This window comes from Antedon mediterranea, chromosome 2 (genome assembly GCF_964355755.1).
Source record: "Antedon mediterranea chromosome 2, ecAntMedi1.1, whole genome shotgun sequence".
Lineage (NCBI taxonomy): Eukaryota > Metazoa > Echinodermata > Crinoidea > Comatulida > Antedonidae > Antedon > Antedon mediterranea.
In genome coordinates, this window is record NC_092671.1 from 4,799,439 (window position 1) to 4,826,728 (window position 27,290).

Genomic DNA, 27,290 nt, shown 5'->3' on the forward strand with positions numbered 1-27,290 from the left:
GAAAAAAAAATCAAAACATTACCCGGCCCAGGTCAAAGTTTACCAATCTATCGCTTCATCCGTATCGATTTATAGATCGATCGCGTGGTGGTAGATCGATCGCGCGTCGTGTCTCTCTCGTCGGGCTACTAGAGGACTGGAGGATTATTGTGTGTTTCTTCAGTTCATCCAGTCGTTATAAATACTGAAGTATCAATAAATAAACAAAGAGTGGGTAAGAATAAGATAAAATTGCATGGACCTGGTCTAGGCCTAGGCTAGGCCTATATGAATTAGGAGCATGCAATATTACTAAGAAAGTTGAAAAGTGCCGTGTTTTTAAGCCTCTATTTTAGGCCTAGCCCTAGGCCTAGCTAGCTTGGCTATTTTTTGTAGAGGAGGCGGGGCGCCATGGCCCACGGTATGCCTAGGCCTATATATAAAGTCTTTTGGTTCGGTCGCGTTCTCAGCTCGACCTGGGAGCCTAGGTTAGTATGGGAATTCGTTAGTATGTGGTACCGCATCCCAGGGCACAATCTATGAACTTAGCAACAAGAATAATTTTTTTATATCATTTCTAAATATTTTATGTAGCCTTTTTTAGAATAGAAAACAATGGGTAAAAGCAAGAAAGATGACGATGATTTAAAGAAGCTTAAAAAACTGAAGAAGCTTCTTGGTAAAGACAAGCTTCGACAGGAACTTAAAAAGATTGATGGAAAAGAACAAGAAAGAAAGAAAACAAAGAAGAAATCAAGGAATTCATCAGAAGATGAAATTTGGGAAGAAAAACAAATTGAGAGAACAACTCGATCGGAAGATCATACTAAAAAGCAAGATATAGATAAAAAGTAAACAATTTAATACATGTTACATTACATACCCCATCCTAACACTACAATCAACCCTTAACAGCCCTATTAAGAGGACACTTTGTTTGGCTCCTGAAAGTGTCCCGTTTTATAGATGTTGTACTGTAAATATAATTGATTTAATGTAAAGAATCTCCATCTCTTCATCATGCATTTTATGATGTTAAGGTTGAGATAAGTTCTCTGTCGACATAAACGCACCTTAACATGTTCTGATAGAAAGGGCTATACTTTCATCTATATTTCATCTCCTATTTAAATTTGATTAAGAATTCATGTTTTTAGTTTTATTAGTACTTTAAATACTTAAAAGAATGTTATTGCATTTACAGTATAACAATAATATACTTATACCGGTGATATTGTTGTTATATTCAGAGATGGGAAACTCCAGTGGATGTATAAGGGTGCAGATGATCTAGTAGATGCTGAGGATTATCTTTTAGGCAAGAAAGTTGACCAAGCCATTGTCAAAAAACAAAGAGGAGAAGCATCTGAAAAGGTATTAATGCAAATAAGGAGTGCAAGGGTTGTACCTCACGACTCTTTCAATTCCACTCCCTAATTTTCAAATTATTTAATAGTTTATCCATCCTATAATTGGCGAGTTACTCGCTGTTGGATGCATTTGAAATATTTAAAAAAATAGTTTGACAAAAAATGTGTGATGTGCCTAAATATGGTAGTGATGTGTCCAATGGTAGTGATATGACATAATCATGTCCATATATGGGCACACCACATTTTTTTGTCACATAAAGTTTAAAGGCCAATTTACACAGACGAGCGGTAACGGTAAGAGGTAATTGTAAGCGAAAAACAGCGTGGCTTTTCCCATTTACACAGCGCGCGGAGTTCGCGAACGGAGTGGTGGAAAGTACTGTAGGTGCGTGTAGGCCTCGAGGCTAATGCATGTTACAGTCACTGCTGGCCTGGATGTGACTGACTGTCAGTAGGCCTAGCACACACAGGCCTAAGTTTTAGAGGAAATTATTGCCTAATAACGTAATAAAATGTGTATTTTCTTTTCACTATCCTTATACAAACATTAGTCACGTCGTAGGTGTTTGTATTTCTGAATAAAAAGAAGTTGCAAACTAAGCTAGGCCTACTACGGCACTCGTATTTATTGTCGTCTTTCACTCGACGGACGCAAAAAAAAGTTGTTGATAGATGACGTCATTTCAATCATGTCGTTGGTTGGCCAGAATCCATAATTACCGCGCAGTATTTTCTCAAAATCGAATCTGTTTCGATCCTGAGTGTAGTGAATTTATCTTAGTTGGTACCGAGCTTTCTCAGGCGTATATATATTGTGGACGTCTCTCACTGGACGCTGGAAGGCTTTATAATGATGTTTTAGTACAACAATAAATACGCACATGTACACGTTTTACATCGCTAGGCCAACAACCTATTTATTTGACATTCGTCTATAGATGGCGCTATAGCCTAAATACAACTCAACATCACATACTGTATATAACTCCACGCGACGTACTCTGTCACTGAATGATAACTCATACAAAAAGTATATTTAACTCAACTATAACTTTTATTCCTTGTAATTCGATTAATACATCTTTCTACCACTACCAGTCAAGCCTTAATATTTTCTTTATCATCTTTCCGTTTATCTACTCTGATCTTATTCTCTCTTCTTTTCCAATATCTATTACATTCTACTTTTATACTGGATATGCAAATTTTAGGCTTCAGAGGAGGATAACATTTTCCCTCCGAAAATTATACGATTTTGATTGGCTAATAATAAGACGGACCTGGTCTAAAGCATCCTTCTCTAAACACAGAGAATCACAACATTTAATATGACATGACCTCTATAATATTATTATGCACGGCTTAATCCATCTGCATTTCCATTTAATGATCCTTTCTTGTAAATAACTTTAAATTTATATCCTTGTAAAAACAGAGCCCATCTCATAAGTCTAACATTGGCACCCTTCATTGAGTCCATCCATCTCAATGCCTGGTGGTCAGTATGAACTTGAAATTCACAACCATACAGATAATACTTAAGTTTATTGATAGCCCAAACAATAGAGAGGCACTCTTTTTCTGGCACAGAATATCTCTGCTCATGTACAGATAACTTTCTACTTAAATACACAATGGGATAATCATTACCCTCACCATCTATTTGGCTCAGCACTGCACCTATGCCATAATTTGAGGCATCGGTTTGCAATATAAACATCTTATCAAAATTTGGGGCTTTTAATACATTATCATCAGTAAGCCGTTTCTTTAAAGTTACAAAGGCATTTTCACATTGTTCATTCCACTTAACGGTATTACTTTTACTCTTTAAAGTTAAATCAATCAATGGCTTAGCAATATCGGCATAGTTCTGTACAAATTTTCTGTAATAGCCAGTTAATCCGAGAAATGATCGGACTTGTTTCTTAGACAAAGGTCTGGGGAACTTTTCCACAGCCTCAACCTTATCAATCATGGGTCTAATTTCTCCATTACCAATCTTATGCCCCAGAAATTCTACCTGTGCATAGGCAATTTTACATTTCAAAGGCTTTGCTGTCAATCCAGCACTACTTAATCTTTCTAATACATCATTTAAATGAAAAATATGATCTTTCCAAGTTTGACTATAAATACATATGTCATCTATATATGCCTTAGCATATCCCTCAGTACCTTGTAATACCTTATCCATTAATCTTTGGAAAGTACTAGAGCTATTTTGCATACCAAATGGAAGTACATTGTAACAATACTGTCCAAATTGTGTAATAAATGCTGATTTGTCTTTGGTCTTAGGATCCAGAGGCACCTGGTAAAATCCTTTAGTTAGATCTAACGTAGTTATGTATATTGCGGATGATACCTCATCCAACATTTCGTCTATGCGAGGCATAACATAAGGGTCAAATTGTGTAGTCTTATTTAGTGATCTAAAATCTGTCACCATTCTAATTTGATTCTGGCCTTTCTTCAGGGCAATAATAGGTGCAGCATAGGCACTAACTGTAGGTTCTATTATACCCATAGCCAACATACTATCTAATTCCTCTTTCAATTTACCCTTTAATGCTTGGGGCGTTCTATATGCCCTATGCCTTATAGGCATTTCACCATTAGTCTTAATTTCATGTGTCACCAAGTGAGTTCTACCTGGTACATCCGAGAATACATTCTGTTGGTACTTTAACAATTCTGTTAATTGTTTAGTTTGTGTATCATTTAAATTACTACTAACGTTAACATCTCTCCCATGTTTGTGATTGATGATAAGACAATCCTATGTCTATTTCACTATCTAACTCATTGTCATGGACTGTTTCATTTAAGTCTACTTCTTCTATCGACTGAACATTTGTTACTACATAATAACCATCTTTACTTATTTCTACTTTATCATACCATCTCTTTAACATATTAACATGTAGAATTTGTTTTTCTTTTCTTCTACCTCCTATGTATATTTCATAATTTACATCATTGACCTTTTTTGTAACAGTGAAGGGGCCTTGCCATTTACTGTCTAACTTACTATTTCCTACTGGAAGGAATATCAACACTTTGTCCCCTTCTACAAATTCTCTATCAATAGCATTCTTGTTATAATTGTGGGACATAATTTCTTGTTGTTCAAGTTTGTTTACATTAGCATCTTTCATTAATACCTCCATTTTTTCTCTTATGTCTAACATGTATTTGATAACATCAGTAGATGTTTCTTCATCTTCTACCCAATTACTTTTGAGTAAACTCAAGGGTCCCCTCACCTCTCTACCATAAAGCAATTTAAAAGGTGAATGGCCCGTCGCTTTACTAGGAACTTCTCTGTATGCAAACAGAAAGGGGGGTATGTAGTTATCCCAATTTTTTCTTTGCTTAACTGTAAGTGTCCTTATCATATTTTTCAATGTACCGTGAAATCTTTCAACAAGCCCATTGCTTTGGGGGTGGTACACTGTAGTCTTTAATTGATTAATCCCCAACATACTACATATAGATTGCATAATTGAAGACATGAAATTAGTTCCTTGATCATGTACAATCTCTTCGGGTAATCCTACTCTAGTAAAGACTTCTATTAGAGCCCTGGCTACTGTTTCAGCTCTAACATTGGGTAACGGGATAGCATCCGGATATCTCGTAGCATAGTCAATTATAGTAAGCATATATTTGTTATTACGGCTTGTTCTAGATAAGGGTCCAACAATGTCTATCGCTATACGTTTAAATGGTGTACTTATAATCGGTAATGGTATCAAAGTATGTTTCCTTTTACTTTTACCCTTATCTACCTTTTGGCATTCCTTACAGACTTTACAATAGACTACCACATCTTTAAATATACCTGGCCAATAGAATTGGTTCAGGACCCTACTTTTAGTTTTCTCAACACCCATGTGACCTGCAAATGGCACATTATGACCTAAGTGTAATACACCCTGTCTACACTGAGTGGGTAATACAATCTGTTCCACTTGGTTATTCTTATCTTTAATACTACTCCAATTTCTCATCAATATACCTTGTCTCATAAAGAAACATACCCTATGCTGACCTATTTCTTCTATAGGGACTACCCTGTCAAACACTCCTTTGAGTGAGTCATCCTTAGTTTGCAATTTGATCAGTTCTTGTTTAGTTAGGTTCAGCTTGTGCTGTTGTTCATAAGTTTTATGTTTGACTGTTTTATCTTTAGCTTTATCCTCATTTTCGTCAAACAAATTATTCATTTCTGTTCCATTCATATCATCTAAACACTTAGTTTTATTTACTTTGTTGTCATTTACTACTGTTTTCAACAACTGTACATTAGTTTCTTTAGGCGGCTCTTCTATCGGCTTAAAGTTACTATCTTTCCCTAACAATATCATTTCGTGTTGTATTCTAACATCATTTTCTATTCTGGCTTGCTCCCTAGTTAGGACGAACATTTCTTTAGCCATTGTTTCCCCACAATTCTGGTCCAAATCATGACCCAATAACATGTCCCTCTGTAATCCTTCGATTACGGCTACAATCACTTTTCCTGTCACTATCTTACTTTCTATAGCTACCTCAGCTAAGGGGACGGTAATATCGCCTCCTATACCTCTTAACGTAACCCATTTTCCTGGCAAGTAACATTTGTTAGGCACTAGACTTTCCTTAACAGCTGACTGGGTACATCCCGAGTCTCTAAGCATAGTTATATCCTGTCCTTCTAATTTTCCTGGTATTGTACATTTCTCCATTTTATTTTCTACACTATCTATAACTACTTGGGGTCTATCTGATTTTATTTCTTCACATCTTAAGCCATCTTTCACATTCGGGCCCTTCTTAGTGTCACTAGTCTTTCCTTTTGCTACCATCTTAGGACAATCCCCTATTTTATGTCCCTTCTCCTTACAATTAAAGCATAGGCCATTAATCCATTCATTTGAAGGTTCTCTCTGTTGGAAATTTCTACCATAGTTATGAAATTTGCCTCCCCTTCCGCGATACCTATTGTATCCTTGCTGTCTAGCTCCAGGGTTATTCTGAGTCGTACTATTTTTAGGTTTACTATTTTCTTGGCCCTTATAATACGTAGGCTTATTTTCAGAATTTACGGCATTCCAATAGCCACGGCCACCTCTATTAGCTATATAATCATCGGCTATCATAGCCATATCATTGCTCTTATTTACTTGTTTATCTCTAAGATAAAGCCTCAGATTTTCAGGCATTTTATCAAGTGCCTGTTCCATTATAATCATTTCAATAATGCCTGCAGCATCATCTTCTTTTACATTAGCACATTTCATCCAACATTTTAAATAATGGGAGAGCTCATTCAGCCATTCCCTGATGGACATATCTTTAACTCTGTTTGAATTTCTAAATTTAAATCTGTGGGTCTCTGCGGACACATCATACTTTTCTAAGATTGCCTTCTTTAAGGTATCATAATCTACACATTCTTTTACGGTTAAGGATGCATATGCTGTCCTAGCTTTACCAGACAGTTCAGGTGCTAACCTAGCGGACCACGTATTCTTATCCCAACCTGTGGCTTCTGCCAAGTGTTCAAATGTTCTAAAATATATATCAATATCATCGGATTCCTTCAAAGTAGGAACCTTTACCTTCATTTCATCTACTATATTCCTAGCATTACTGTAGCTAGACCTATTTTCTAATTCCATCATTTTCACTCTTTCTTGTGATTCAATTTTTCTTAGCTCTATATCTTGTTGGTATTCTAACTTTTTGTTTTCGGCCTCGAACTTCATTCGAAAATATTCGAGCATCATATCTTTAGGCATACCGCCGGGTATTTCGGGCAAATCAATATCCCTAGCCATTTTATCGTATATTTCATTGACTTGGTCAACCATAACTTCTTGGTCAACCATATCTTCCCTAGTATTTTTTTCTGACATAGTCTTATCTATATTTTTACCCGATCTTAAAGTTGTCATGCTAATAACAATTTACTAATGAAATATGTAAACTTATGTATACAAAATATGTTATAAAAGTATTTGTATTACCTTGATTCCATTCAGATATGTAAAAATATGAAATCCACATAAATTTTTAAATGCAATACAATCTAAGACATTAATTTACTTCAAAGTCACAAACAACGTTCCAAGTTCGCTCCGTACAAAAATTTACTTTCGAAATAAAAAAAGTTTACAAAGTCAGCTTTGCAAATCTTCTCAAAATTTTCTGGGCTTCCTTCTGTTACTTCAGTCTTCTTCTTTCAGATCTCGGTGAATATATCTCCGATGAATATCCAGCAGTCTTGAGCTCAACAGTACTTCTTCTTCGTTGTAATATCCAAACAACGCACGGTATAAAAACTGTCAGGAATCCAGATCTTCGTAACCATTTAACTTTTTGGTTACTGATTTAACAGGCCCGTAGAGTAGGCACTGTCACTTCTTCTTCTTCTTCTTCTTGATACTTAAATCATGTATTTTAAACAAAAATGTTCACCGCTGCCACCATGTAGTGAATTTATCTTAGTTGGTACCGAGCTTTCTCAGGCGTATATATATAACTCCACGCGACGTACACTGTCACTGAATGATAACTCATACAAAAAGTATATTTAACTCAACTATAACTTTTATTCCTTGTAATTCGATTAATACATCTTTCTACCACTACCAGTCAAGTCTTAATATTTTCTTTATCATCTTTCCGTTTATCTACTCTGATCTTATTCTCTCTTCTTTTCCAATATCTATTACATTCTACTTTTATACTGGATATGCAAATTTTAGGCTTCAGAGGAGGATAACATTTTCCCTCTGAAAATTATACGATTTTGATTGGCTAATAATAAGGCGGACCTGGTCTAAAGCATCCTTCTCTAAACACAGAGAATCACAACATTTAATATGACACTGAGCATACAGTATTTCCGCTCGTCCGCTCCGCGTTCTGTGTAAATGGTCATAAGAAATAACATAGATTCTATTTTTGCGTTTTCCGCTCAACTTTACCGCTTACCGTTACCGCTCGTCTGTGTAAATTGGCCTTAATAGTGTTTAACAGCTTTAGATGTTTGTTTATTTCAGAGCCAGGATATTGCCAGTTCTGTAGGTGCAAAATTTGATGAGTCGGAAACCACTCAGGCTGTTGACATGGCAAACAAGCTCCGTGAAGATCCACTCTTTATGATCAAGTCAGTTCACATTTATATATAGTAGAACCTCTATTTAGGGGACACCTTTGGGACCCAAAAAAGTGTAAAGAGGGTGTTCCCTGAATAAGGGTTGGTTGTAGTGTTAAAATATATTTCCATTCATTTGTTTCATGGGAAAGTATCCATTTAATAGAGGTGTTTTACTGTGTTTGTTTAAATATGATCAAAACTTTAAAACCATTACTCAATGAGAATAATTTCTGGTTTTCTAGAAATTCACATACTTTATTCCGATGGGTTTTTATTGACCTGTAACAAATTTAGGACCTTTTTGACCTCAAGAAAAATCTGGTTTTGAGATTTTCCAGTTTGTAGAGTCATTTTCAGCCTCGACCGTGCCAGACGTTCCAGAAAGCCAGATATTTCGTGCAGTATTGCAAGGTGTCTGTATTATTTGCATTTCGTTAAGATAAAATCCTCCAGCACTGCAGTGTGCATCCAAATCTTCGCGGTATTAGTAGCGGGAAAAAAAATCTGCTGTACTGTATTATTTTTATACAACCAAATTAATTTGATTTTTTTTTTAGACAACAGGAATTGAACAAGAAGAAAGATTTATTAAATAATCCTGTACGAATGAAACAATTACAGGAACTTGTAAGTTATGTTTGTCATTTAATGTTGTTGTCATTATCATCATCATTGTTGTCATTATTATCATCATTTATGCAAAAAAACTTGTGTGTATATAGTTTTAGTATGTTTTTTTTTATCAAAAGTTGAAACAGTCTAAACAAAGTAAGAAGAAGAAAAAGAAGAAAAAACATGCTAGTTCATCTGATGAGTCATCCGACAGCAGCAGTGATCAGGTCAAAGGTCGTAAACCACAAGGATATGGTTTGGTGAGTTTGACCAGCACACTCAGACATAAAAATTGTTTAGGTACAGGGGGTTAAAAGCCTATTCAGATTAACGAAATTTCTTAAATATTTGATATTGTATATTAAATTCTGATAGCTGCGATTTATATTCCGTGTGTAGTTCTCATGAATGCGACAACTCCTTTTCTAAGCTCTGTTTGGTTGTAACTGTTGGAACTAACAAGCCAACTAAAATTTGTCACAAAAAGAGATTTGGAAGATAAAAATGTTGCTATATAATAATGCTAAGTTCGCCTAGCTTAAGGCTATCTAGTCACTACAGACATGTTGCCTAGTGGAAAACAGGCTTAAGGCTATCCAGTAACTTTTTTACCGCTTTATTTATCAGGTTACTTCTAATCAGAGTAAAAGAATACATGATGATGCAAGGAATTCTAGACATGAAGATAGGCACAGAAGAAACAGCCCTGACAGAAGACCAGGTAGTCATTATAGAGATAGGGACAGTCACCGACATCGCTCACCAATAAGACGACATAGGTCACGATCACCTGTGAAGTCACGTGACAGGCAAAGGTCGAGGAGTAGGTCACCAAGAAATAGGTCATCTGGATCATCAAAGTAAGTTTGAATGTCTTAATCTCATAAATATACCAACGTTTATATGCCCTTTTGGCCCGTGCACCATAAAAGCCCTTCAGCCCCTGGACGCTCACGTTGTTGGTTGGTTTTAGAATGAACAAAATATATGAAATGAAATATGAACAATGTTATTTTATTAATTTAGAAAAATGGATGCAAAAGAGTTAGAAAGAAGAAGAGCAGAAATGATGGATAATGCAAAATCTAGAGATGTAGACAGAAAGAATAGAGTTCAACAATACAGAGTGAGTCAATTTATTTTATATATATATAAAAGGACCATTATAAATAAAGCAGTTTTATATTAATTTTCTAATGTTTATCCTAAAATTCAGTGCAGGGTGAGAAAACGTCGGATCAGCCTATGAAATGTGCCCTTAATAGTAGTGTTCTCTGTATATGGGTTGCCTGTAGTGCAAGATATATTTTCCTTTATTTGTTTAATAGGGGTGTCTCAAAGACGGGGTATTTTATAAATGTAGTGATTGTTTTATAGTAATAATATTTATTTTAGGATGAAGATAGGAGTGAAAGAGAGGCAGAAAGAAATAAGTCAAGTAAAGCAGGGTTTATTGAGTGAGTTAACACAATTATATATTATATAAAATTTCTGAATTTTAAGGAACATCGTTTTAGGTTAAAATTCAGAAAATGATGTCGATTTGAAAACGTATTTGTTATGGCTTTTAGTTTTGCAAATATAATGTTTTTTAAATCGATCATTTATGATATTTTTTGCAGACCAATGAAGTTATCAGCGAGTAGTGTTGAAGATCGAATCAAGAGAAACATTTACAACATACAACGGACAAGTGTTGCACTCGACAAGAACTTTGCTAAACGTTAGCATACAAGAATGTCTGAAATTGGAGCAAAATTTGCGAGACAAGAATGAGATTTACAGTGTATAGTTCATTGAGGTTTACAAGATGTTGCAAAACCGAACAATTATAGCTATCATGAAAATTATTAAATTAAATTATTAAGCTATAAGTTAATAATTTCTTATTTTGTATCTGAAATTTTAATAAAATATTCATGTAAAATTGAGTTTGTTGATGTATTTTATAAAAGTAATTTGTCTGCCAAGCATGTACCTAATTTCTACATAAGCAAATCTGTGCTGTCTCAATGCAAGAGAAATATACACAGAGAAATGGAGATCATATTTCAGGAGTACAGCTGCAAGAAACCGAGATTATATGTATGAAACGCCACATGTGCCAACATATTCATCTTTTTACTAATAGTAATTTAAAACTCTGTCTAGAACCTAGACTAAGTACACAATAGGTTACAAGGTGCATACATGTCAGTAACTATAAGACGATTGTTTTTCTCCAATTTAGACATCTTACAACTGATCATCGTGAGGAGCATTTATATCAACTGTCTGTACCCTAGAATAGATTTTAAGTTGGACACTCCTGAAAAAACGTTGATTAGCATATATGACGATCAACAACACAACACTATATTATAAGCCAACTTTTCACTAGGTGAATTTGTTCATGTAAAACATTTCGCAGAGAAAATAATAAAATTTGTGTAGAACATCTATCTTCCATGCAGAAGAATTGTAAAAGATCTGTTGTGTTTAGATTAGATTTTAGATTAAAGGAAACATTTTATTATTATCTTTCATTTTCTGCTTATGGTATACAAAGTAATCTAATTCTTTTTTGTCAAATATTATTCTGTACATTGATTTAACCGCCATATCTATAACAGCACATTTGTAGATGCTGTCCACATATTGGGTAGCAACAAACATTGTTTGATCGCAGTAATTCAATTACCAGTAACTTTTTACACCATTGTCAAACAATTTTAAATAATTTCACTCACATATTGTGTTAATCACTACATAAAACATAAAAATTTAAACTAATTAATAAATACATATTCATCTTTCAATAAGATAAAGATCATTTCAATCCAAATAATTATTGGAAATTTAATCTAATTAAATAAATTGTCTAGATTATGATAAGAAATGAGGAAATTATTGAAAAACAAATACATCACCAATTTGGGTTATATAAAAAATATAAACGAACAATGAATGTGAACAGAAATAGTAAAAATGTCTATATATAGTAATTTTTCCCACTAAACTACAACATTTTGCTGCCTAAAGTTTCAATTGAACAACATTTTAAATGCATTGAAGTTTATTATCAGTTGTCAGATATATGAGAAGCTACAAACATGATATAATCATGAGCGTATACTATGGTACCTTAACAAAATTCATTTTAATGAAATAACGCTCCATATTCCTATATTTGACACATTTTTCTCCTGTACCCATCACCCATTAGATTACTTTAGAGTAAGAATAATAGTGTCATGTAATATGAATTCATATTCACAAATTTATCTCTCAAGCCTGTTTTCTACCAGATGAATTTATTCGCAAATCAAAGGAGTCAGTATATAAGCATTTGTATTCATATTTCCAACGTCCAAATCACTTTCTGCGACAATGTTTACTTTAGCAAACAGTTTCTATTGTTTTGGAAAGAGGAAAATTGCGCAACCAATATTGGAAAATAATAAGGGTGGCACAAATTGTTTCATTCGATTCGCACGAATAAATTTAGCTAGTAGTGGGAAAACAGGCTTTACACTTTATTCAACCATGTAGCTATAATACCGCCAACTATTACTGTAGATTCAATCTGAAATATTTTTGTTTTATACCACATTTATTGTATGCCATTTTGTAATGTCATATTCAAACGGAAGGGGCGGGGGGAGATATACTAAGATTAAGTTGATTTGGGATAATACTGCAACCATAGAAGTAGATTGAAGACAAATGCATTTATTTAACGTAATCAATCACATGATTATCAAAATATTCAAGTTTTTATAATATTGAAATTCTTTGCTAGTATTTGTCTCAAAAATGTCGAAAAAAAGTTTTAAAATTCTAGGAGCTCTCAGTTTGAGCTATTAATGGTAGAGCTGCAGGGGCAGCCATCGTGCCTCCACCAGCGATAGCTGTTGGCAGCGAAACTGGTGGGGGAGGTATTGTTATGCCAGCTGGTAGTTGTGGTACTGTGATAGACGAAGGGAAACTGATGGGAGCCGGTGCTGTTGAGCCTACTTGGGGTGGGGGAAGTGATGAAAGCGATATAGGAGGGAGTGATACGTTTACGTTCGGTAAGCCTGGTATGTTTGATAAGCTAACTGGAGGCAGTACACCTGAAACTAAAGAACAATAAAATAATATTATTATTCCAGGTTATAGTTAAAGCATTATTATATAACCAAGCAAAATCTTTGATCTTATACTGTACCCTTTTCACAATTAATAACTAATTAGAGTATGTTTACTATAAATAACTAAAAGAAAAACGCTTAAAAGTGAACGACGTTTCGACTCAATTATAGAGTCGCTTAGTTAAAGATACTGTATTACAATTCAGATACAAAAATAATCATGGGTTAAAGTTCAAATTAACAATAGCTCAATTATATTAGCTAAAAGGTACCACATTGGTTTTCAGATACAATGAACGGTTGTATTTGTCTAATGACGTACAGTACAACATACCACAAACAAGCAATCAAATTTGTTTTTACATTTCTTGAGAGTTCTACTTCTAAATAATGGTCCTTTAAGTGCTGTGCTAGCATTCTTCCACAACAATGTGTTGGTAGAGGCTTCAGCATAAGAAATATATGCCCTTTGTGATAATTGGCATATTGTTAATTCAAACTTTTAACCTTAATTTGTGTTAATAATAATAGCAATATTATCTGGTGGAATGAATAATGAGGATGGTGTAAAACATCCTTTCCTTTTAAAGCATTATTTTTCTTTTAGTTAAAAACTTGAAATTTAAAATTTTACAAGTGGTATTCATTTTTTCTTCTGGATATTTTATTGTTTTTACACAGTTTTATTAGGAACTGTTAGGTATAGTTAGGTAGGTACACTATGATGCGCTATATTCTGTATTGTACAGTACTCTATTGTGATTGGTTCTAACCATAAGAAGAAAAAATACTTCTCACTGAAAATAAAGTTTGGGGAAAAAAGCTTATTTTATACTTATAAATGCATATCAAAGTTTTTAAATTCCTTACATGATTTCTCCCTTTTGACAAAATCGTTTTCACACTACACAAACCTGGTTAAAACTTGTCACATGTTTGCTATTTGGAAAATATGTGGATCATGTGAAAGGGGGTTTATGGAAGCTAATAAATAGGTGATAATACAAAATAAGCCACTCATCTGAAAGTGTACTGCACTATGTGAACATTTTACTCACCAGGCATCTGTTGAGGCGTCGTAGTAGGCGTGTACACAACACTCCCACTGTATGCAGCCTGAGAGGGTGTAACCGGTACAGTTGGTTGTCCTGTTGGTAGTGCTGGGTTAATGGCGGGTGTAGACATCTGGGTGCCTACACTGGTGACGGGGGCATTTGCAGGAGTGCCTGGGGTAATATTCAAGGTAGACATGTCTTTTTCTACACCACTTATATTTGGAGTGGATGCAAGTGATACCTGTAAATGTAAAATTTCATTGAATAAAATATTAAATTATTAATACAACATTTATGACACTATAATAATAATAATAATTTATTTATATATTTATAAAGTTCCTACTGTTGTGAAACCTAAAACTATTTAAACTAACTATTTAAATCGGATCTTAAAAATGTATTTATGTAATATTATATTCAATATTATCCTAAATCACCAAAACGTAGTATAGGAAGGCGCTATATACTACATTATAATGCGATGCCCAGTAAATATTCACCACTCTGAAAATAACGTAAGATGACCTGTGATGAACTTACCTCTGAGAAGCCATCGGGTGGTGAAGCCGTAGGGGTGTTGTGCGGGACTTGCGTCTGAGCAGGAGACTGATGAAGGTGCTCGGAGAAGTCAAGAGACTGGCCTTCAGGAAAGCGACGTGTTGGTATTCTATGTAGGTAGCCATAACCTATACCACAGCCCAGACTAATATAAATGCATAACCATAATTAATGAAAAAAACATGTCATAGCTAAAATTCATGCATACAAATTACTTGATGATGATAATGATGAAAATCTGAACACACATCTACAAGCTGTGGTTCTGTGAAATGCATCATTGCAATTAAAAAACATTAAAGTAACATATATTTAATGCATAATAATTTACATGCAATAATAATGAAGGACTATCTAAACATGAATACTGTATCTAAATATCTACAGTTGTATGCAAGTCAATTTTGGACGCAGAGTACTGTACCACAATTATAGATGGCGCATAGGTCGATTGTCGAGCATGATCAGTCAACAACCTAGCCTGCCATGTGTTACACATACCAAAATGCTGAACCGCAAATTGCATATTTTGAATGAACGCATTGTTTAAGTGTTGACAACACATTGAAAATGCGTTGTCTGTTGAGTTTGTTGAACTGTATATTCAACCATAAAATGTTTTGCATTGAAATAAAACTAGAATGAATGTGCATAACAAAATCACACTTGCATATAACAAAAATGCATTAAAAAAACCATCAATCAAATGACAAGAATCTACTCCAGATGTGTTACAGTATATAAAGTTCAATATTTTGCTAAAAGTTTATGATGGAGATACAGTATATATATAAAAAAAATACATTTTATTGCATTACCTTCCTTCTCCTTGCCAATTTGCATTTGGTGTGATCGTAACTTCTCTGCAGCCATCCGTTTCGGAATTGTACAAATACAGCTTTAGAGGGCGCCCTTCATGGCTTTCAATTAAAGAAAACAAATCCTCCGACTAAAAATTAATAACAAAAATATATTTCAGTTAATATTAAATTAAATATAATCATCAAATGACTAATAACATATCCAAATTTTTAATTATATCACTTGACAGAAAATAATTATCAATATACACATGTCAAAACATTGAAGTATATCATTTTGGGGTGTTCTCAATAGGTTGGTCATACAGCAGCGTTAAAACACATGTTGCCATTGGTTCGTTTCACAGGAAAGTGTTTCCTGAATAGGGGTGTCCCAAAGGAGTGGTCCTACTCTTATGTTTTGATACTACAGTACATTCAATTTGATTCAGGGGTAAGCCCCATCATTAAGGGTTACTCACCTCATGCAAAATTGAATCTGCACCTATTATGTAATCTGTATTGGATCTAAAGCCTGCCAATGATGCTGGCGAATTTGGCTGCACATCCTGCAAAGAAAAACAAGATTAGGGCTAGCATCTAACTGGCCTGATAGAGGCCTCACATGTGATACATCATGTAACCTGTATTACAAATATACAAGAATAGGTTGTCGTTCTATAGCAGACTAATCATTATTGGCTGGCAGCCAATTTAATTAATCACAAGCGCTTTTCCCTTTTCAATCGCTTAACCCTCTCCAAATAAATCTATTCTAGATACAGTGTATTTAAGTACTCTTGTTCGGAGACTCGTGTCTGTCTAACTTACAAGTACGTGCCAAACATTTTCATTGGCACCTTCAAAAGAACAGAATCGAATGCTGACACCAAGGAGACCCTGTCCGCCCCATCTTGCACCCCAGCGGGTGCTAGGGGTCAGTGTTACTTCCCGCACTTTCAACGACTTGCTGCTATAAACAAGCATCTTCAGAGGGCGCTCTTCATGGTCTTTTAGGATTTTTTTCAAGGTATCATCATCTTTATCCTGTTAAAAGATCAAAACAGATTTAATAAAAATTGAAAAATTAGATGAGAAGTACTAGGATTTACTGTAGTATGCCAGAATTATTCCGGTATGTAATAAAGGTATCCGTTTTATTTACTACACAGGTGGGTTATGCACTTGTCAATTGTATGACCCACTATACGACCCCCGGGAGAGGTGCGTCATGGGTGCGTCATTTACAAATAATTACTGTCGCAGGGGTGCGTCAAAAAACCTAGATGGTACGTCACATCAATGAACAAGGTGTGTCAATGTCCGTCACTTTACCACCCATCATATCATAAACAACATGGTCACAGTGCGTCAAAATGGGTGCGTCATGGTCACCTAAAGGTAAGTCACATTTTTGACGCACCGGTGCGTCATGGTATTCAAAGGTATGACGCACATCGGACAAATGACACACCTCTCCCGGGGGTCGTATAGTGGGTCATATAATTGACAAGTGCATTAGGGTCAGTGTATTCTGCATTATCAACAATGGTTTTTGTTGTAGATCAAATACAGGGTTTGTATGGTGCAGTATGTAGGTATACATAATTCATCAAAATAAATTACTCCAATAACGATTATCTATTAATTATACAAAAGTAATTAAAACTCACAAGTCTTGAGTTTCCGATGGCAATGATGAAATCGAAAAAAGCCTCCAGACCAGCTTTATGTCCTGGGGAGTTTTCCTGAACCTAAAAAAAAACTTAACTTGTAATTTATATGTAGAAGTAGGCCTATTAGGCCTAGTATTATTATAGGCCAGGCCAGGCCAGCCAGGGAGGTTAGACTCAGTCAGTCACTCTAGTGTCTCAGCAGAGCAGGCCAGTACTAATTGTTGGAATGCCTTATTATTATCCTTTCCACCAGGCTGGACCAGCACCAGGACTGGGCTTATTTATTTAAATTAAAAATACAAATCAATACAATGTCAATAGAATAGCCTAGCTAGGCCTACTCTGTAGGCTAGGCCTAGCCTAGTTAGGCTAGGCTAGGCCAATCGAATCGGGGCTTGTGGATTATTTGTTTTATTTATAATAAAAGGCCTACCCGTAAAACATGATATCCTTCGGTTCCACCACCAGGTACTTCTGCACTAGCTGTTCCACCCATAATACTTAAGTTCAATTAGTTCATCGGGTAAACAAACAATAAATGTTAAATTATCATTTGCAGCTAACCAGCAAACGACTCGCTAGCGTCCACACAACCAACAGCGGTATATGTAAAGAAGTACGAACCGACTCACAACTCACTCAGCCAAAATCGCACCTGCCGCTGCTTCTTCGCCGTTATTAAAACTTTGTGATTGAACGTGGCACAGGGCAAGGAATTATGGGATATGTGCCGGTTAGATTCTATTTCGATATGCATGGATGATCACAAAAAGTGGGAGAAAGATGAATGCAAACTCTTCTTTTGCAACTTTTGAATATATAATATAATCCTTTTTGCAGGATCGTTTGATGCAGTAAAAACACTTGCTGCTAGTAGGCATACTTTTTGTCTTATTAAATATTATGTAAGTTCTCCTACTTTTAGTTTTACTTCTTCATCTTTTATTTTAGAATATTGTTGTTTTTTGTGTTGTTGTAGTACATAGTGCTTATCTGTGTTGGTGCAATTTGTCTGTGTATTTTTTTACTCGGGGTACCCGAGTCTAGTACTTACTCATTTTCTCCTTCTCTTCCTCCATCTGGACACTATTGAGTAAAAAGTGCGATTTTTAAAGTACTACTCCTCCCTTATTCGTTATAGTATTGAGCTGGGATTTGGCATGAACATACAACAGGGACATGTCCTCAAAGCTATAGAGCCGGATTTTTAATTTTTTGTTAATTAATTTGTTTAATTAAGAAGCCACAATGTGTGACACACACTACAGCGTTATGTAGTTATATGGTTATATGCGGATTCTTGGCGTAGTGGTTATCACGTTTGCTTAACACGCAGAAGGTACCTGGTTCGAGCCCGGACGAAAATTTTTTTTAACTTTATGGTGAAAAGTACTGTATACGCAATATGATAATTATACAGAGTATATCTTATTTTTATTATTTTTTAAAATACTTATTTTGTGTAATCGGTAATTATCACTTTTACACATGTTTATTTTGCTTTGTGCTTATTACCATTTATTTGTAATTTAAATGGATTAAAAAACTTTCTGTAACCCACATTTTTAATGTAAGAGGTTTCGTAGTGTAGTGGTTGTCAAGTCTGCTTAACACGCAGAAGGTCCCGGTTCGAGCCCTGGCGAAACCTATTTTCTTTACTTTCTAACTGTATACGTCTGTATACAGCTTCTTTCGCTGTACCCCGAGTATTGCACATTCGTGCTTGTTATTTTTATATAGGCCGATTATGATATGCCAATTTCTGGACAAATAAAGATACTATGACTATGAGATACAATACATTGCACGTAATAAATGCTAGCTATACAAATTGAACTGACATTTTTAGTCGCTCGCGTGCAACGCGACTCTACGGTTCACTATGTCGGTCGGGCGGTCGGTCGGTAAACACTAACTTGAGCACGCGACTGCAGCCATGTATATGGCCTTGTTTTTCTTCTCTCTTTTTCCATACCCGTGAACGAACATATTTTCTATTGTTAAACATTGTTTTATAAGCTATAGTAGGCCTACATTCATTTTATAACCATTAGGCCTAACATTGTTTGTATACATTTTATACCTACTACCTAATTTGTTTAATCATATTATTGACATTGTTTTTTTAATCATTTGTTTTCTAAATATCAATGTTATAAACATACATTTTGTACCGTGCCAAATTGCCAATGTAAACATTTTTGCTCATTTTCAACATCATTACAAATTTCACATTAATAACTATCGGACATTTTCCATTTTTTGTTTATTTTCATGTGGCAAAGCCACCTTTATTCACCACTTAAATAAATGATAATACAAAGTAATAAATAACAAACATGGTTACATTTAAAAATTCTGACAACAGAGGATGGATGCCATCTTATAAATACTATATGTTTTCTGCAACTTTAACTGCCGGAATGTATTTTCCATATATATAATATTTCCATAATTAATAGCCTACACTTGTTGGTAAAATTTATGTACAATTTGGAATTTTAAAAGGGCACCTTTTTTATATGTAAAATATACACAACTTTGTTTTTCCAACATTGATTCCAATTAATTAAGCTATTGTAAAATTTGTTTTTTCCCATTTATATTGTACATTTTGTCAGTAAATGCGGAATTAAATTATTTGACTTTTATATTATTTTGTAGGCCAAACTTTACATTTTGTTCTATAGTACCTACATTATTGTTGTGTATATAAAACAATTGGGTTTCTCAACCACTTTCCAGCTTCTTGGAATAGCGTCAATTAATGAAAAATATTAGAAATGCGTTCCAACAGTTGAGTTATTTCATTTGTGTGCTTAAATCTAGATAATATTCCCTCTGTCTTAATTCTTGTGGATTCAACCAAGATTTACAAAATAATGTTTTTTTGTAGGATCGATAATAATTAGTATTTAGTGCAGGATTGTTGATACAGAAACAGGACCAGTATTTAGTAGTACCGGTACTTAATGTAGGATCGCTACTATAGTGTCGCTATTAAGTGCAGGATTATTTGACGTAGAAACAGTACTTGCTGGACCAGTAGGCGTACCTAATGTAGGAGTTCCTGTACTTAATGTATGATCGATTGATTCAGAAACAGTAGGCCTGTTTACTGCGCTACTACGTGTATCCATTAACTTTGGTGATAAAGTAGACATATCCGGTACCTCACTTGAAGTTGCAGTGCTAAGATTTGGACATGGTAATTCATCCGATTACTTGCCGTATTATTTAGTCTCTTAGATTTTTCAACTGGTTCCCGTAATTTCCAAAATATGGCTCCATGCATCCAGATCATCATCAATATTACAATCAAAGTCAACAAACAATTATCAACAATATCCAAAATGTCCAACAGATCACAGACACAATCGTCATACAAACAATTTACACAATCGTAATATTAACAATTCCGTTTGTCATATTTGGCCAGGGAAAATCAAGCTCCTCTTTAGTACCGGACCACAGAACACGCGCCTGATAGGCTAAAAATTAATTACCAACCATATGACACAACATATCTTTATTGTACGCTTTGTGGACATATATGCGATATTTTATTCCGGGTTTTGTGATGGCCAAATACCGTTCTACAGAAGTTACGGTTGTGAAAGTTGACGATAACTGATATACGTAGCGTAGGTTGCAAATGAATGGAATTTGCAGAACCCAATCGAAAACATTGAATTGTCAGATCAAAACTATGGTGAAATGGACTTTCAACAACAGTAAGCAACAGAGTTGGAGCTATCATCAAAAATAGCGCGTCGGATATAGCAAGGTTCGCTAAGTAGATATTCAAGGAATTACGAAGGTACTTGCCACACCATACGTGCACAGTCGTTATATTGCCAACTATGCCAGTAAGTACAACCAGTGGTACAAATATATATATTATATTTATATAGATCAATATCGCTATATAAATATAGTTCATCTCTTCTTCCCATTCTACAGATTCTGTTTCGTTCTTTTCCATGACTGCCATCTTCGCCTTCATAAAACAACAAACATAAAAATGTATTATGTTGTTAAATAGCTGCAAAGATCTTCTGTTCAAAATTAGTTATGTTTAATATTTGAAATATGCTTTTTAAAATGACTTCAGTAAGTTGATACGTTGTTGATTAATGTAGAGATTAATTTGTTCTTGAGCTATCGAGAATTTTGTACTCTGTATTATTTTTTCCGATGTTGTAGTCATGCCTGCCGGTTGCCAGTTCTCGGGCCAAACATAGAACTATGATGTACTGTTTTAGAATAACATGCAATTATACTCGACTATAATTTTATACTAAAACTAATGTATGAGGGTTGCGGTTAATGTATTTACATAAAGGAAACATGTATTTAATTTTTTTTAATATCAAATTGAATGAATGCTAGAAAGCGTGTTAATATTATCGACAAGTAAATGGATTTTACACATTAACAACCTAATTAATTAGGATAACTGGTTTAAGTATATTAAACTTCAACAAATGCGATCTAAGAAGTTTAATGGATAAAACGCTTTGAAGAGCGGATAAAACACTCCATGGTCAATTTAAATGTGTGATGTAAAACGATGAAAATGAAATCCAATTTACACAGACGAGCGGTAAAGGTAGCGGTAAACGGTAATAAGCCAATACAGAGTCTAACGCAGAAAAGTTCAGGATATAGATACAGATATGTGGGACAATCACGCGATTTCTACCGTTACCACTCGTCTGTGTAAATTAGCCATAAATTAAAATACAGATTATCATTGATTATCATTGAAGAACAAGAAATATTTTAAAATTCTATTTTGACAAACCAAAATTAGTTACTGACTTGAATGACAGTTTTAGTGCTTATTTTACGAGCACTAAAACCTTCATTCAGCCAAAGATAGTGTAGTAGGAAGATGTTACACTTCGCTCAAAAATTAGAGAACCGCTCGAGATAGGGCGCCTCTCACGACGAGTAGGGATAGACGAATCTGAAAGATGACGAGCGCAATGGCAAATCCCAACGAAAATGGTGTTTTTGGCAATAAATTGTAAAAATAAGCCACAAAAAACATCAAACTTCTTTTTTTTTTCTTTATTATACAAAGTTAAAAATTAATATGATGTTTTCATACTGTTTTTGGATCTTTTTAATTGTTAATACATTTATTTGGAGTGAGTTTTGGAATGACATGACTGTAAACACTGAGCTAGGATCAGGAGGAGGCTCACGCGCGCCTGTAGACGCAATCATGAATGGATGCTGGTCATCTCGTACCCAAACCAACCCGTACCCAAACCAACCCGTACCCATAAAAACTCTTACTCATCTTGGTAAACCCCAGTCAAGTCTGAAGTCATAATGCAAATTTTACAGTATACAGTATTGTTGTTGGCAAACAATAAATGATTTATGAATAAATGATAGCAATTCTTCTGCAATTTCAATATTTTCTATACAGCAATTTCTAAAAACTCTAGGGGTAGGTAGAAATTATCTGTTTCTATAGATTAATAATATAGAATTCTAAAACTTCTATAGGCCTATATAGATTCTATAGAACATTTTTTGTAAGGGTAGTATAATAAAAGGGGGTAAAGTAGGCCTCCCCACGGAAATTTTTTTCTTTGATATACCTTACCAATATTATTAATGAACTCATCGGCTTATAATTAATATATTATCGATAATGTTAGGCATTACATAATCATGGCAAATTACGATGAATGCACGAAAGTTTGGAGTGTTACAAGCATATTAATATAATAATTATTAGTTATTATTAAATTATTTAAATTAATAGATAATTAACAATAATTGTTTTTTTTTAAAGTAAAAAAAACATACCCGTATAGTCCTAAATTCCTATTGAATGTTGCGGCCTACTGGTACCGTATTCATTGTATATGTTTCCTCTTATAGACGACTATTTGTATAATATTATTGATTACAATAGAGATTGATTGATTGATTACACATGCCATACTACCTATTCTCTTTTATTACCCATTTAGAAATAATCCATACGTAATCGATTATTATATAGGCATACACATTGTAGGCCTATTATTATTACCACTAATAGGCCCCTAATTTATTTATTCACTCTGATAAAAAAGTGTTTCTAAAGCTAGGTATTACATTCTTTATCTCTGTCCAATGTTAACAATTAAATGTAAATAATAATTTTTAAAAAGTTAAGTTGATGTCCAAATAAAAACATTAGGCCTAAAATAAAAGAAATAAAATATGGTAGATATTCCAGGTACCTAAACAATTCCAGGTAATTGAAACACAAATTTGTATTCCAAAACATAAAAATATGATTTCATTTGCACTTTCTATAAAGATAACAGTACATTTTATATGTTAAATTCGTATTAAATCTTAATTTTACAGTCATATTATTCTTCTGTTATATAGCCTATTTCCTATACAATAACCCTCCGTATCCCTACTCGACGTGCGAGGCGCCCTTTAAATTTAGCTCCATGTTGTCTCGCTTTTATTTGCATTGAACGAATAGGAAGTGTAACATCTTCATACTACACTATCTTTGATTCAGCTCAGTAACTAATTTTGGTTTGTCAAATAGAATTTTAAAATAACGTATCTTCAAACCAGATAAACATTTTCAATCATGAAGAACACGAAACTTCTTAAAATACCGACACGGATTATATTATTTCGCAAAATCGTAACAACTGCACTGAGGCTTAATTATTCACAGCAACTACGATATTTATTAAATGTAATGGACTGTATTTATTAAACCGAACTACGGTGGTACAACATACTTTATCAAAGAGACAGTATTCTACCCGTATAGAATGTACTTTATCAACTAGACAGTTAGGTGATCTAACTTTATTAATCGTGTTTGTGTGCAAATCCTTCCGGGACTAACGACTGCCTTTGGGTCTCTTCTTTGTTAAACTGTCCAGAAAATAAATCGATGTTACAAAATGTGGAATACAATATTGTCATTATCGAGTTAATTCAGAAGTGTATAAATTGTCATCAACAATTTCTAGTCAACCTTTTGTTAAGGTGGTTAAGATTTATATTAGACACTTGCAATCTAATCAGTATGAGTAAGTTTTGTAAGAAAACTATAGAAGGTAATAATAAAATCGACTCGTGTTTTAGATCTAAATGCGGTATTTGCTGCTCCAACCACCGCCACTATATTTGACAATAAAGCTAATTGCCTATACACTATCAAATTTTATGTGACAAAAAATGTGTCCATAATGGACGTGTTGATGTCATATCACTACCATATTTGGGTATATTACATAGCCTATGCAGTAAATACGCGAACGTGATTGCTTGAAACTACATCACATGACTACCGCTGCGAGGATCGTAAATCGTAATATATCCTCGAGAACGATGATTGACCGAGTAATTTTCGCGTACCATATTTGGGCATTTTTGTCAAACTAGTTTGATAGTGTAGACAGAGCTTTCTTTACATTGCAGAAGAGGATATTGGTTTCAACTGGATTGGACGGGTATTAACACATGCATACATGAAAGACCATACATGAACTAACGTTTGATGCAATAGACACAGTTAACTATACATGACGGTGCTTGTATATTACTAGAATGTAAAAGACATTTTTTGCTGTTTATCAATAATTCATTTGTGAAAGCCCCTTGGTTAGTTTCATATGACGGTGAACGTAATGAACACAAACTCCACCCTTGTGGATAACCGGTAGTATGGAAGACAAAGTAGTTTTTCTCTTTTGGACTGCTCCACTGGCTCTAGCTTTTTACAATTTTCATGTATACGGTGTGTTGTGCATACAGAATTATTACATTTTTTTCACAACTTTTTTTTTTTTTCATTTCAAACTGGCACAATTATTTGTGAATAATAACGTAATTTTAAAATTTAGAATAGAAACATAGATATCATGAGAATAGTCAACTCCAACACATTCACAGCTCAAACGCGCACCATTCAATTCAACTTTTATTTAAATACAGAGGCCCAGATTAACTTCTCTGGTCCGTGTACAAAACAAATACAATTTCACAACAATGCTTTAACAATATAAATATACAGTATACAGTATATATATATTTAATAGTTTAATAAAGTTTATGTTTAAACGAGTCATTGTTGTTGATAATATAGAGTTGATTTTTTTTAACTTTAAGCCTGCAGTAAATACATATATGTTTTTAATTAATTGTTATATTTAGAGAATTTATAAGTTCTAACAAAATAAATATAATATTTTTAATGATCGTTATCTATTACAAACTAATAAATCTTAATTTATATTTAACATTATTTCACTTCATCGCGGTTTTATGCCGACTACATGAATACCATGTCAATAAGATAATTTCTGAAACAAACATATGCCAAATATTTTTTAATTGCCTTACCTATAGTTTCTGTATATTTCTGAGTAGAAACCAAAAGAAATAATTTCACCGTACGTAAAAACAGATTAGTTCGATTCGATAACCATGCATTATAGTATGATTTTCTCTGCTTAAGGCTTGGTTCCATCGCAATGCAATCTAACAGTACACTGAGTTCGCCTTGCCAAGATAGAAACAGTCTATTGATGTGGCTGCGACAAATACTACACAGTATTACATGTTCTCTGCGGCGCGCGGTGCATGTTAAGAGGCGTGGAACTGATCGTGTCGCAGCCACAGATAAACTTTTGATCTCTGGAACCCTGCTGTTAGATTGCTATGGTTCCTCTATAGGACGCAACGCAAGGACGCATACGCAACGCAGGAAATATTTAAAACAATACAGAATGTACATTTTTCCAAACATGTCAACTTATGGTACTTACTACTACCGTTGAAAGAGATAATGACGAATTCATTTTGTTTGTACAAGATCTGGAGTTGTTTACCACCGTGGTGGTAACACCACATGAATTGAAAAGTGCATGTCTATATGATTCGTTTGACAGGTTGTAGATGATTGGATTAATTGCTGAATTAACAAACGCAAGAAGCTGAAACACATTTAGGAAAAACACAATACTATCGTCGTTGACGAAAACGTATTTATCAAAAATATAAAGTGTGTTTAACGGCGCAGTAAAGATAATGTAAACGGAAACGGTGATGATGACAGTTCGTAACGCTTTCATTTCGTAGCTTACACGGTTGCTTACATATATCGACGACGAATCGTTCACAGACTTGTTGAAGGTTCCACGTATTGATACAAACACCATTCCGTACATTATGATCATTAACAGAATTACAAACAGTGACAATATAACATCTACTAAAGCAAGAATATCCATTGCTTCACAGACTCTAGGTTCAAATCCAGCGCAATAGGCGCATATAGCTGTAGAGTTAGGAACACCATGCGTCATATCAGGCCATGGAAAATCAAGCCTTTCTTTTCCGAAGACAAACAGATTTCGAGATTGGTTTAACAAGATTACAATCCAAATAACACCGCAGATTTTCAATGTGCGTTTTTTGGACAAATACCTGCGATATTCAAGGGGTTTTACAATCGCCCAAAAACGTTCAGCGGAAATCGCCATGGTAAATGTAGAAGATAGTTGATAAGTTGAGTTTATAATGTATGCGTTGAATTTACAATATTCCGGAGGATACATTGATTGGTCAAAGTTAGGTTTAAATGGACTGTCTAGATGCATTATCCAAAAAGACACCGGAGCAACAAGCAAGAATAAGCAATCTGACATCGCTAGATTCAGCAAGTAGAAATTCAATGAGTTGTACATATTCTTATTGATAATGAGAACAAGAATAATAGATACATTGCCAGTAATACCGATAAACGCAAAGATGGGGAGAATAACATACATTACAATGAACTCCAAACTACCTCTCAGGTACGGTTCCATTTCTGTATCCCAATCAAATTCTTTTAACGGAATGGTCATGTTTTCCATTTTGAAATGTATGTGATAACGCGCAAATTAGAGTTTCTAGGATGACAACACACACATGCAC

The 27,290-nt window shown here is 34.3% G+C and overlaps 3 protein-coding genes across 4 annotated transcripts; 1 reads left to right on the top strand and 2 right to left on the bottom strand.

Moving 5' to 3' along the window:
- Positions 1–63: 63 nt before the first annotated feature.
- Positions 64–10,978, top strand: LOC140040127 (pre-mRNA-splicing factor CWC25 homolog). 2 transcript variants are annotated; one of them, XM_072085813.1, is made up of 10 exons: positions 64–214; positions 574–830; positions 1,230–1,353; positions 8,408–8,514; positions 9,063–9,132; positions 9,255–9,377; positions 9,745–9,977; positions 10,144–10,243; positions 10,513–10,574; positions 10,740–10,978. In XM_072085813.1, the coding sequence occupies exons 2-10, from the start codon at positions 595–597 to the stop codon at positions 10,843–10,845; spliced, it is 1,161 nt and encodes a 386-aa protein (XP_071941914.1). In that variant the 5' UTR covers positions 64–214; positions 574–594; the 3' UTR covers positions 10,846–10,978. The 2 variants fall into 2 exon arrangements, with proteins under 2 accessions (XP_071941914.1, XP_071941915.1); XM_072085814.1 differs by having other exon boundaries at positions 80–210.
- Positions 10,979–10,992: 14 nt separating this feature from the next.
- On the bottom strand, positions 10,993–17,987 carry LOC140040126 (Golgi reassembly-stacking protein 2-like). Its single transcript, XM_072085812.1, has 8 exons — positions 17,755–17,987; positions 17,319–17,399; positions 16,477–16,692; positions 16,128–16,214; positions 15,664–15,794; positions 14,828–14,990; positions 14,288–14,525; positions 10,993–13,217 (listed from the first exon to the last, which is right to left on the bottom strand). Exons 1-8 carry the CDS (start codon positions 17,815–17,817, stop codon positions 12,937–12,939), a joined length of 1,260 nt encoding a protein of 419 aa, XP_071941913.1. The 5' UTR covers positions 17,818–17,987; the 3' UTR covers positions 10,993–12,936.
- Positions 17,988–26,119: 8,132 nt separating this feature from the next.
- On the bottom strand, positions 26,120–27,229 carry LOC140039197 (neuropeptides capa receptor-like). The gene has a single exon (XM_072084792.1). The coding sequence runs from the start codon at positions 27,227–27,229 to the stop codon at positions 26,120–26,122; it is 1,110 nt and encodes a 369-aa protein (XP_071940893.1).
- Positions 27,230–27,290: the final 61 nt, after the last annotated feature.

Coding starts and splice junctions, on each gene's coding strand:
- LOC140040127 (XM_072085813.1), top strand. CDS start 595: ATGGGTAAAAGCAAGAAAGATGACGATGATTTAAAGAAGCTTAAAAAA. Junction 10,244..10,512: donor ATAGAGTTCAACAATACAGA/GTGAGTCAATTT, acceptor TATTTATTTTAG/GATGAAGATAGGAGTGAAAG. Junction 10,575..10,739: donor AGTAAAGCAGGGTTTATTGA/GTGAGTTAACAC, acceptor TATTTTTTGCAG/ACCAATGAAGTTATCAGCGA.
- LOC140040126 (XM_072085812.1), bottom strand. CDS start 17,817: ATGGGTGGAACAGCTAGTGCAGAAGTACCTGGTGGTGGAACCGAAGGA. Junction 15,795..16,127: donor CAGATTCAATTTTGCATGAG/GTGAGTAACCCT, acceptor ATTAATTTTTAG/TCGGAGGATTTGTTTTCTTT. Junction 13,218..14,287: donor GACGCCTCAACAGATGCCTG/GTGAGTAAAATG, acceptor ATTGTTCTTTAG/TTTCAGGTGTACTGCCTCCA.
- LOC140039197 (XM_072084792.1), bottom strand. CDS start 27,229: ATGGAAAACATGACCATTCCGTTAAAAGAATTTGATTGGGATACAGAA.